General features: G+C 43.4%; 1 protein-coding gene across 2 annotated transcripts in view; it reads right to left on the reverse strand.

Moving 5' to 3' along the window:
* Window positions 1–486: 486 nt before the first annotated feature.
* LOC136023312 (lysine-specific histone demethylase 1A) overlaps window positions 487–12,543 on the reverse strand; it is a 28,500-nt gene continuing 16,443 nt past the window's right edge. For both annotated transcript variants that reach the window (XM_065697644.1, XM_065697643.1), the window contains 13 exons: window positions 11,740–11,821; window positions 11,068–11,162; window positions 9,454–9,596; window positions 8,686–8,776; window positions 7,834–7,968; window positions 6,996–7,069; window positions 6,044–6,155; window positions 5,512–5,644; window positions 4,553–4,740; window positions 4,259–4,373; window positions 2,742–2,869; window positions 1,957–2,103; window positions 487–1,277 (listed from right to left, as the gene is read on the reverse strand). In XM_065697644.1, coding sequence (XP_065553716.1) covers window positions 1,092–1,277; window positions 1,957–2,103; window positions 2,742–2,869; window positions 4,259–4,373; window positions 4,553–4,740; window positions 5,512–5,644; window positions 6,044–6,155; window positions 6,996–7,069; window positions 7,834–7,968; window positions 8,686–8,776; window positions 9,454–9,596; window positions 11,068–11,162; window positions 11,740–11,821 — 1,629 coding nt within the window. In that variant the 3' untranslated portion in view covers window positions 487–1,091. The remainder of the gene's footprint in view (window positions 1,278–1,956; window positions 2,104–2,741; window positions 2,870–4,258; window positions 4,374–4,552; window positions 4,741–5,511; window positions 5,645–6,043; window positions 6,156–6,995; window positions 7,070–7,833; window positions 7,969–8,685; window positions 8,777–9,453; window positions 9,597–11,067; window positions 11,163–11,739; window positions 11,822–12,543) is intronic.

Genomic DNA, 12,543 nt, shown 5'->3' on the forward strand with positions numbered 1-12,543 from the left:
GAGAGCGTTGCCTGGCATCACGAGGAGGATGGGAGGGGAGCCCAGGGGCGCTGCCTGCCCGGTACCACATCAGTGAGAGGGAGATGCCATCGTGTGGCCATAAGAGGTACTGCAGGAGCCGCGCATCACCTACACGTGGGTAGCTCCGGAACTTGTTTTAGGTGACAAAGTGAGGGGGCATTGCGGTGGTGGTGGCACCATTTCGGAGGTCTCCCTGCGTAGGAAACTAAGTAGGTATTTCCATAAGTCCTCATAAACCCCACTGGACTGTTTTTGGTGGGCTTCAGCTACAGAATGAGCAGTGAGATGAGTGGGAGCAATGTGCTCCCAGGTGGGCTTTGTTACCCTTACCAGGCACCAGAAGGTTCTTTGAAGCCATAGTTTGTTCTGCTCAGGTCCCTCGGCTAACTTCCTGCCTGGGCAACTCTATTTCTATAGAAACAAATACAAATCATTTTCAAACTTACAAATACCCAATTCTGATGATTTCATTTGTTGAAGGTATTTAATACCAGCTTGCTTTCTAGAACAGGACACATACAGGGTAGCAGGCAATGGACATTTTGGAGGGGGAAAAACAGTTGCATCAAATTCTCAAATGCCAGGTAAGAACAGAATTGGTCAATAAATACTGTTCTTCAAAACAATAAAAAAAAGCACCCACAGAGTTATTAATAATAATATCAATTCTACACTAAGCTTCTAGGGGTAGGTACCAGCTGCCCTTGTGCAGTTACCACATTGTAAATCCATGGATAGGTAGAAAACAAAACTCAACAAAAACCCCAAACAAACCCACCTAAAAAATCCTCCAGCTACAAGCTTGACTTTCAGGAAGTATTTAGAGAGTGAAACGAAGCCCCTGACCAGGCAGCACAGAACTGTGTGCACTGACACTTCAAAGAGCTCCAAGGGATCCTGCCCAGCCAAAGTTTTTGTAAGGCCATTCTAATGGAAGTGTTTCACAGTAACTCCTGGCTGAGCTGTTGCCGCAGACACTGCTGCAGGCTGTGTGAGTATCTTCATCCCAAAGAGTCCCCAGCAGCAGCACTGGGGTCTTGTCCCTCCTTTTCTGATACCTTCTACTTTCCTTACATGCCGGCAGCTTGTTGCGGGGGGACCCCCGGCGTTGGCTGGCGAGGCAAAGTGTACATGGCCCCAAGAAACTGGTCTGCAATGCGCCCGGCTTCTCTCAGTCCGCTCAGCAGAGCGCCGTGAACAGTGGCGGGGTAGTTGCGAATTGTGTGCTCTCCCGCAAAAAACAGGCGAGGAACAGGCTGGGGAAGCAGAGAACAAACACTGCTGTTAAGGCCTGTTCGTGTTCCTCCAGACTCTGCAGCAAACAGACTTGAAGAAGAATGTTAGAAGTCCTCTAGGTAAAAGAAAAACTTTATCTATTATAGGCTGCAGAGAATAATTATAGCTACATTTATTAGTGACTTATATCACTAGAAAAGACCCTAAATAAAGCCAAAGCTGCACATCTTCCTCTGCTGGTGCTATCAGAACGGCTACTGCTCTCAAAACTTCATTCTTTCAAAGCGAACTGGAGATGACTTAATGCCTTGTTGGGTTCACTCCCAGTCTGGGAGACACCTTTTGGTTCCTGTTCTTCTCACTGTGGCCTTCACCCTCTTTCAAATCACTACAACTCACTTAAATATGGTGATGGACAACATAAATATGAAGTATGAACACAATATATGCATGGTATTATAACACTCTGTTCTGATATTACCAAATTGACTTGGAGAAAAACAATCCTTTTTCTATTAAAGAAATTACACCAAACCTGGGCAGGCAGAAATCATGGATGGAAAACTGAATTATTTTACAGGTTCTAATCATCATCAAAAGATGCAGGTAACCTAAACCTGTGCTTAGATATGGGTGCGAATCGCTTAGCAAAATCCCCCTGGTTGAGGTCTTACTGAGGAGAAGAGAGACATCTCTCACCTGCGGAGCACCTGGAATGGCTGGTCCTGGAGTAATTGGCTGCGCCATCAAATCATAGTCATTGCCAGAAGACCCGGCTGCTACATAGGAGTAGGAGCCCCGGGCCCACGGGTCAGCGCGCCAGCGGGACACCACCGTTTCCTTAGGCTGAGACAAGACAGAAACTTCAGTTGCTGTCACAGGGCAAGGTCTACAGATCTTGCAAAACACAAACTACACAAACCGCAAGAATAAAGGACACAAAGTCCTCAGGCTAACATTATGGTGGCTCCAAGTCTGTATTCCATGAGAACATACACACCAAGGTAAATAACTTGTCTTTGGTGTCAACACCTCGACTCTTTGCATTATGTCATGAGAACCTCCTGCACACAGCTGCTGCTTACTCCCTTCCTCCCCCTTTCAGTTCTTTTCCAGCCAAGCCAGTTTCTTGTGGAGTTCACTGGTCAAGAGCTCCACTGCACTTTAGAGAAGGTGCAGACCATGGCAGGGTGTACCCAAGCAGCGCTGTCACCAGCCATGGACAGCTCAGCTGTAACCCCAGGAATGTAAAAGGGAGAAAATGAACTGAAGTATTTGATAGTCTGGAAAAGCTGGAGTCAAAAACCTCAAACCCAACTCAACCCAAACCACAACGCAGACAAAACACAGCCCCAAACAACACCCCCCAAACCTACAAACAACCCCTTCTCACAAAACCCCTGAACACACACAGGGCACTACCTATAGGACCCAGTACACTCTAAAACGTGGAGGAGGTACCTGAAGATGCTGTCTGTACTGACCTGAGGCACAGCGCTGCTGCCAAAGATGCCTTTGAGGATGGCAAGGCACCGTCCAACAATGACATCATCACTGATGTTTTCCATGATTCCTGCTGCTTCTCCTGCTACCAAGGCCAACAGAATCGGTGCTGGGGTGCGGGGAAGGAGAGAGAAAACACAACTGAATCACTGACATCAAGGATTTTAATCTGACAAGTTGGACTTGAACAGGCCTCGGCCTGAAAGAGACTTCAATAACCCAACAGCACAGTGGAGCAAGAGGCACCAACAGCACAGGCCAGCTGCCCCAGGACATGCAGTGTTCCTGAGGCTTCAGGTTCTCAGCAGTCCTTACCTCAAACAGACTGAAATCACTGGCAGGATTCCTGTCTGCACTACAACAGGTCACGCACAGCCATACAAGCCATGCAGTCTGCTCATCCGAGTTCCACTTCAGTCACCCACCCATCTTTAAATACTTCTCAGAGACCAGTTCCCTGCCAACAGAAGACCTTCAAAGAACTCCCCCCGAGCTAATACAGGATGTGCTGTAACAGTTCTAGGGTTTCTGCTTCTGGATTTGTTTTCTGGATTGTTCAATCTGTTCAGTTTAAACAGCTTCTGCCCAGAATGCTATGGCTACAGAAATACAGAAGATGAATCCAGCAGTATGAGAGACGTCTTTCTATATAAACCAAACCCCCAATACTACATGTTAAGTATGTAAGAGACATCTCAAAGCCACAAAAGCAGACACACAAACAGCCCTCTTATCCAAGGCTCATGACATGTATTTCTCCAGTCACGTCTTACCAAACATTTTAACAATTACCCTAAATTACGGTATTTTAACAAATACCCTGGAACGGCACCTTCTTTGCACAGCCATTTTCCCCAGTTGAAAGAAAAACCTGGCCTACCCCCTGATACTTTAAACAGTCCTCTGCAGGAAAGAGAACTCATTTAATAGTGCTCACTGTACACACAGCTTTGCTCTTGGTATGATACATGGCAATCGACAAAACCAGCATGCTTAATGAAAGCATCTTCTGACAACTCCTGGTGGCAGACGCTGGCTGCAGAGAAAACAAAACTACTAATGGCAAAGTCCTGCTGCAGAAGCAGGCAGGGCAACACCTTCTGCTTGCTTAAGCACTTAACAGAGAGGAGTTCTAAAGTTGTCTGTCAGTCTGAGGCTCACAGTCTAGTCAAAGCTGCTTTGCTGCTCAAAACAGGAAGCAAGCTCATCCACTGGAGACACCACAGCTTGCATTTCCACTGCATCTCAACCGTACGGATGGGCCTGCAGCTCATCCAGCTGGAATGGTAATGCTCAGCAAGAGGAACAGAGCTATAGCAAAGCCTCTAGCTTGCCCCACTGAAACCCGCATGTTCAATACTTCCACTTGTCTTCCTACAAATACTATTTTCTTACCACATCCATATGTGAACACCAACAGCATTTTAAAAAGTGCTCCTTTCTAGACCTGAAACTCACAAATAAGACACTGGCAAGAGTAGAGATGCACCGCAGCTACCTTTGTACAGGTTCCAAAACAGGAAAAGTTCTCCTCTGCTTGCAGTAGTGCTACCAACATGACCAAACAAATTGACGCTTGGATCCCAGAAGACACGATCAAAGCACAACACAACCTAGAAACAAAGACTCAGGAATTAGGAGCAGTGCACAGAAAAAATACTGCCTTCCATAGGTTAGTGTGCTCTTGCAGGTTACAGATTTGCTGGTTAGCAAGAGCTACAGCACACAGACTGAGCCAGCCTCCTCCTGAGCATCCCCTGCCCTGCTGCAGCTCCCTCAATGACCAAGTCACCTTGTTCAGGTTGCCAAATCCCATACGCTGAACTGCCGAAGTTTTCCACTCAGGAAGAGGTGGCACAAACTGTACTGCTGGAGGCTGCTGCTTCAATACTCCCAAGGGAAGGGTACACAGCACAGCATCACATTTGTAAATGAAAGTCTGGCTCGTAGATCGGGTATTTACAGCTATCACTTCACAACCTGGCAAGGGGAGAGAAAACAATCATTCCATGGGCCAGCAGGCAAGAGCATTGCATTAAAAATTAGAGAAACTCCCATAAAGACATATCCACATCAGAAAACATTTCATTTATGGAGAGAGCTTTACACTAACAATCACTTTACTTTTACTGAACGCTACGGACCACATAGTTCACTTCCAGAAAGTGCAATTTACACAGCATCTGAAAATGGCCATACTGGGATAAGCCTAAAGGTTCATCTAGGCCAGTTAAATATAGTTAAATATATGCATAAACAAATAGCAAGCAGGCAGTGAGCCTCCCATTGAGTTGCTCTCCCAGTTGACAGTTTCACAAGCCCAGTGTTCAGAAGAGCAACAAAAAGATACAGCCCTTCCATTTGTCTGAATTCATGTGACATTCATTTATACTTCTAATACCAGATCCTAGGGCACCAAGTCTTAAAGCAGTCCAAGACCTCTTACTCCAAACATTTCAATCATTGAATAAAGAAATGGGAGCATGAATGTGAACATGTGAATCAGCAAATGTAACTGAAATGGACCATGTTGAACCAGCCACAGAAATGAGCAAAAAACCACTGAAGATCAATACATCTCTAAGAACTTCCTCAAAATTCATTACGGTAACAAACGTGATTTATCCAACCCAAATTATATAATGGGTTTTTAAGAGATCAGTTTTCACATCTGCTTCTGGAAGCACTGAAATCTCATTTCCATGATCACAGCCCCTCAGAGCAGTTTTCCAGAGGAGGGGTTTGCTTTACCTGATGCTGTGTAGCGAACCTGGCGAACTGCTGTGTTCAATTTAATATCCAAGCCTTCTGCTAAGGCTACAGGCACACAGGAATAGCCATTCCTCACAGTCAAGTGACTGCCTGTGAACTCAAAGTCATCATCCTAAAACAGAAATGTACAGAAAGCCTGGATTTATAATGAAATCACTTAATTCAATAGAAAATAATCAGCAAATCTACACAAAGGCATTTTTTTTCCAAAACTCCCCCTCCCTCCCCAAAAAGTGAGTTGAATAGATTTGAAATTCTGTTTATTTGTCAAGAAATAAGTATGGGAACTTCCAGTAGACAGTGTTATTGGAGGGAGGCTTTTCTGGCACTAACAAAAAGCTGCGTGGAATTTCATCAGCAAACGATCACTGTGTAAGAGCTCAGTATCTGCATAAAAGCAGAGAGCACTTAAGGGTTTAGAAACTGTTAACATCGAGAAGCTTCCATGAGAATGAAATAAACACAGCTTAAGTTCTTAGTGCATTGGTGAATGAATACACGAATTAGTTACCTGATCCCAGTGCTTCAGGGAAAGCGTAGACAGGGGCGTAGCATTGGCAAATTCTAGGTTTGCAAAGTGCCAGTCGAGTATTTGCCTGTCTCTTGATGACAGGTAAACATCACTAGGAGAAAGCCCAAACATAACAGAAAGACATTCAGTTTGCTGTTTCAAACGTGCGAGCCTCCTTTATGAAAGCTGAACATCAAACCCAGCAAAGTCACATTTTAAAGCAGAGTTCATGTAAAGTATTTTCAGTGAAGCCAGAAACTTAACTTTAGAAATAAAAGGACAAGGGGTGATGGGTTTACATTTAAACAGGAGGAGTTCAGGTTTGATACAAGGAAGTTCTCTACTGTGAGAGTGCTGAGGCGCTGGCACAGGGTGCCCAGAGAAGCTGTGGCTGCCCCATCCCTGGCAGTGCTCAAGGCCAGGTTGGACATAAGGGATGGGAGCAAGCTGCTCCAGTGGAAGGGGTCCCTGCCTTTGGCAAGGATGTGGAACCAGATCATCTTAAGGTCCTTTCTAACCCAAACCATTCCATGATTCCATAAATAATGGCTTAAGTACCATATATAAGACGATGACTAAAACCTGAGTGTAGTCACACAGAGCACAAAACAATAATATTCTGCCAATACAGGCAGGATTGGCATGCTACCATTATTGCAAAGGATTTCCAATCTCAAAGGCTTCCCACTATCAGGAACTGGTTACAGTCAGGATTCTACTGAAATGCAGCCTAGCTAAGAACCACCTTTTTATCCAAGTCACCTCAAAAACAAGAAAAGGGAGTTCTAAAGGTGCAGGAGCTCAAACGTCACATTTGTACCTTCCTAACCCCTTGAGTTACCGTAATTAAAAGCAAGCAAACCATTGCATTTCTGAAACTCAGCAGCTTCTACAGAAAAGTGGTAAAAACCCTGCTTTCCTGAGTATTTCTTTTTATAGTTTGTATCTTTACCTTGGAGGATTGGCTTCAAGTTCCTGTAACTTCTCCTCCAGCTTTCCTTGTGTTTCCGCCAATTCATCATACTCCTAATAAAATTAAAAGCTAACATCAAAATCAGTTTCCATGTAAAAGGCCTTAAAGATGTCATGTGGCATCAGACTAGAGCAAATCTCAAGAGAAATCAGTGGAAGATTAATGGTTTTAGCAGAATCTAAATCAAGTTCTTTATTTTCTTTAACATTTAATCCAGCATATTTGCCCTGTCATCTGTTGAACAGGTAGCTGAAAAATGACCCTTGGTTCTGTCTGCCTTGGGTTAGCAAGGTCTCTTTCACTATCATAGAAAGAACAGGTTTTAAGGTTTCATTTTTAAGGCATATTTCTACACCCAGGTACATACAGACTGGGGGAATAACTCTTGCTTGTCAAGATAGAGCTCTTTAAATTGTAATCTTTGGATAGAAAGAAGTCTTTTATTCAGGAAGCCACCATTTTCTTACAGAAAGGACTCCTCTCTTCAGATTCAGATTTTATTTCCACTGTGAGACCCAGTAGTACTAAAGACCAGGTCTGACCTAAAATTTAGCCTTCAAAGCGCTAAATGCTGCCTGACATGAGCCAGCACAGACTGTTACCTAAAAGTAAGCCTTCAACCCATTAATATGAAGCTCAGCTACCTAAAGGTACTTAATGCAGTTATCAGTATTATAACCTAGAGTTACCATCAATCACATTCTCTTGAGAGTGCTGGAGTGAGAAAAGTGGTAACATTTACACTGGCTAATTTTATCTGGCTGCTGAAGCCCTCAGAAACCACCGACTTAAGCGGTGCATGTACATCACCCGTTACCTTGCAAAGTGCAGTCAGATCTCTGTGTTTGCTTTTCACAAGGAACTCTGCTGTAATATCTCGAGGTGGCTTCACCTCTGATGCTTCCTTATACTGCTGATGAAGCTCTTTAATCTTCTCTTTTAAATTCACCATCTTTTTCAGGTGGAGAAAGAAGAGGGAGCAAGAAGAAGAAGAAGAAAAGTAGATTTGGTGCAAGTGACTGTAAAATGGATATTCATCTCAAGCTATGCCATTATAACAAAGAGATGTCCTGGTTTTACCAGTTGTTACTTGTATGCAATTCTACAGACAGGAAACCGTAATAAACAGCACCAACACCAAAATAACATAGCTGAATCCCAACATCATTGATTTCTTGCAAAGTATGCTGTAAATAGCTTAAGATATGAGACCTGACCTCAGACATGTTTAATTATAGAAACTTCCATGGAACAGAGAAGATGCCATCTACCACAACCAAAACCACTGTAAATAGACCTAAACCACTGTTTCTACACTACAAATCAGATTTGTGGTAAAGAAAGTTAACATTTTAAAATACTCCCCCCAAAAGCCTCAGTCATTATCAACATCTCTACAGGAAGCTATCGCACAGCTCTGCTTAAGTCCAGCCTCTCCCTTCTTGTCCCATATTTCACCTTTTACAGTCTCCTGCCTAATCGCTTACGTGCTCCTCCTCAAAAATAGAGTCTTTTGTCAGAACAGTGCTTCTAGGCAAGGCTTAAATGAAAAGATGTTTAAGAACAGCATCCTTGGCAACCTTCTGATGCTTTCCATGGACGTTTTTGTCCATTTTGCCACTTTCTGAGGAACACAATGCTCTCCTCTTTCTAAATGTCACCACCTAACCTTGTTGAGAAGGTCTTTCAATTCCTCCTGTGTTTTCACAATTTTTTTCCAGTGTTCAATCTGCTCATCCTTCACATGCTTCTCCTGCAACCTGGAAAAGGTGAGAAGTGAGAGTCAGTTCAGCATAAAATCCTTGCGATATTGAGAAAACCCATTATCACAACCGAATTACTGTAATGCAGTAAAAGCACATCATGGGACATTTTAGTAAATACTCCTATGGTGATTTGAAAATTAATACAAGTTTCTGTAAATAAGAGCTACTTGACTAGCTAGAACATGAGTCTGGAGTTACCTACTACTATTAAAAGGCAAATTACAAATACTATTAGCTTTCAACTAGCATAAGTGGGCTGTCTGTACTCCAGTTCAGACTACATCAATGATCTGGCAGTGTTAAAGGCCAGGTTGGATGAAGTCTTGGGTGACATGGTTTAGTGTGAGATGTCCCTGCCCATGGCAGGGGGGTTGGAACTGGATGATCTTCAGGTCCTTTCCAACCCAAACCATTCTGCGATTCTATGATTCCATGATCTATTACTGTAGTGATCTTCAGAAGCTCTCAAGAAAAGATGTTTGTTCCTTTAACCATCTTGTTTCAATGTTATCTTGTTTCAATGAACACAACACACACACAAAAACCTAGCAAAGACCAAACGGCTGTAGAAGTGGGTGATGCTTATCCTAGGAGCATCACGAGTCTCAGGTATCTTTAGGAACATTCTCCACAGAAAAGGGAAGTCTACCATGAAGAGGGAAGTCACTCACTGTATGACAACCTCCAGAGCCTGACCTAGGGAGACAGGCTTATTATTGAGAACGTTAAAATCCAGCTGATGACTGAGGTAGGATGTGGCTTCCAGCAGACGATTAAATTCTTGCTCCACCATTTCATCTTTCTCTTTTGGAACCTAGAAGTCAAAAGAACAGACCTTCTTCTGAATAAGAAATTAATAGTAAAAAGGGAAAACGGAGATCCTGAAAGCTCAGAGCCTCAGAGACGAGACAATTGAGAAGTACAGAGAAAACTTTAAAAGCACCCAGAGCAGGGACACAGGTTACCTTCTCTACTGCAGTGTAAATTCACAAACTCAAAACACCACCACTTCCCAAATCAGAGGAATGCAAAAGCCAGGGTACAGATAAATTCTTTGAGCAGTACTCAAAGAAAAGCTGCCACATGCCCTGAATGAGAGTGATGCTTCAAGAGCACAACAAAAACATAGCTAAGAAATTTAATACTCTCTGCTCTCTCAAACGGCCCAACACCAAGGTCTGTTCAACACAAAGTCACTTTGCCAGGATGTCTGGCCAAAGAGCTACAATAGGAGCTGGTAAATCACAATGACAACCAACTTATGGGCACACAAAGATTTCCTTACTGGAATGTGTGTCCATCAAAGCTCCAGAAACTTAACAATGGGACAAAAGACTGCTCTAATGGTAGGACAGCTCTATGCAATCACAAGGCTTTAGTAGGCCTGGCACAGCTCCGTGAAGTAACTTATCTTCTGCATTGGTCAGCATGACTAAGAACTACCAATCCAGCTTTTTCTAGGATGATGGAAGAAGCTTCCCAACATAAGAGCAGACTGTTAGAACTGTCTACAATGCCTTGGTGGCTTTCCCTGAATTCATTATATTCACCCTATTCACTCAGATGCAGCAGGAAAAGATGCAGATCAGACCAGATTTGTGCCAAGGATCACTTTCTCAGGCCTCTAGCAAGAAGGCAAGTATCCTCATCTGTCTTCTGAAAGAAGTTACCCTTAGTACCATAATTTAAGATTCAAGAGGTAGGAATGCTTCCAGTCAATACAAGTGTGAGATTCAGCACTAAACTAGAACATACGACTTCTATCTCTAACAGCACTCTTTGACACTACAGAGGCTATTTAGGTTTAGGAATCCCAACTGTAGAATATTAGCGCTGAACTGTTACACGCATTCAACCAGATGACACCAGTTAATCAGGTTTTAGAACACAAAACATAAGCAGAACAGCCAGAACAAGCCTATTTCAGGGAAAAGGAGCAGCAACACCAACAGAAGCTGGAGTGCCAGCACAGCAGACAATTGTTTCAGAGTGCAGCAAGACAGCTGTCTAAGGAAAAAGAGTCATGAATTTACAAAGAACAGGGACTTAGATTCCACAAAGCATCTGAAACTCAAAGTCAAAAACTCACATGGAAAAAACTGGTTTTAGAATAAATGCAGATAAGCTGGAATATTCCTATACTGCCTAAAGAGGGACACACATTTTCATTACTCCCTTCCTCTCTTCCTGGAAGCCATCTCCTTTTCGGCCAATACCCTGCTAACAAACATACTTGAGATACTATTTCTGTTCGAAACAGTTAATGAAAACAGCATCAGACTTACAGCTTGTCCATTTGCTTCATAAAGTGGGCATTTTTGTTTGATCTTAGCCAGTTCCATATTCACTTGTTTGCTGACCACAGCCATGGGATTTCCTCCTGAAAAACATTGTGCAGAGTTAACAGAGGACTCCTGCAATGTTTGTCTGCAATGAAATAAGAAATCCATGTTCAATTTCAGCTGATACTTTGGAAGATCCAAGGGAACAGCTATAAGAGTTACCAACAAATTCAGTCAGAGGCCATTGGCAGCTGCGTTAAGCAGCTTTAAGAGCTGCTCAGCAAGTGCAGTGAAGCCAGCACAGATAGAACCATAAAGGAAATGGGCAAAGGAATAAACACACAGAAGGACTTAATGCCAAAGAAGGAGCAAATAATTCCACTATGCACAAGCAAACTTTAAGAGAATGGATCTGCAACAGTGTGATGACGGGACAAGCACCTCTGCGGCTTTAGTGACCAATGACAGCTACGTCACCAACACAAATCCCAGGTTTAGTGAGGGCTGCCATGTGTTCTGAACACTCACTGATGAGAAATGCCAACTGCCAAAGAGGCTGAACAAAAACATCTACTTTTGATAGTTAAAACCACTCAATTCTTTTGGCCATGAAAGGAAATAGCAAAAGGTTTCACAGTTGTAACATCTTGTCCCACGATTTGCCTTCCCACTCACCAAGTCCTGTCACCACCATTGCTCCGAGGTCAGCAACGTAGTTCCCTTTGCGGAAGGTCGCAACTCTTCCTCCTACTCGGTCCTTTCAAAAGCACAACAGGTTAAACCTCCAGTAGCATTCAGCAACACATCTCAAATATAATCGCTGGTACTTCTCCATGGCATGGTGTAAGGATTCTCTTACCCAAAGGGTCAATAAATAAAACGTACGCTTTGCCAAGAACCTCTGCAAATGGACACTTGGCCTTAATTCATCCAAGTTATGGAATAAAATGTTTGAGTTGCATTAACAAAAAAAGAAAAAATGAAATAAAAATAGAATTGGCCAGATGCAGCCACATCTACAGTAGGATCTACCGGGATTCCACAACCAATCCTTCACTGCCCACAAACAGATGAAGTTACATACTAGATTTCCTCCTCCAACTTCCTACCCAAATCCAACAGCTCTATAGGAAATAATTCAACTGTGCTGATGGAAACTAAATTTTAGGGTAAGAAAACCCATCAGGCAATTATACCTCCCTGTTCTCCACAGAAGGGCCAGCTACCAACCAAGATAATCATGAATCAACAGCCCCGTTCAGCAGGAGGAAGTTTTGGATTCTTGACACATACAAGAGACTTCAGACTGACACTTAGTTTTCCCATCACTTTAAACTGAATAAGGAGGACTTGGGGGTGTTGGCTGATGAGAAGCTCCCCATGACCTGGTTTCAGTGTGTGCTTGAGCCCAGAACCCCATCATGTGCTGGGCTGCACCCCCACAGTGTGAGCAGCAGCTCAGGGAGGGGACCCTGCCCC

The sequence above is a fragment of the Lathamus discolor genome, chromosome 18 (genome assembly GCF_037157495.1).
Source record: "Lathamus discolor isolate bLatDis1 chromosome 18, bLatDis1.hap1, whole genome shotgun sequence".
NCBI classification, from domain to species: domain Eukaryota; kingdom Metazoa; phylum Chordata; class Aves; order Psittaciformes; family Psittacidae; genus Lathamus; species Lathamus discolor.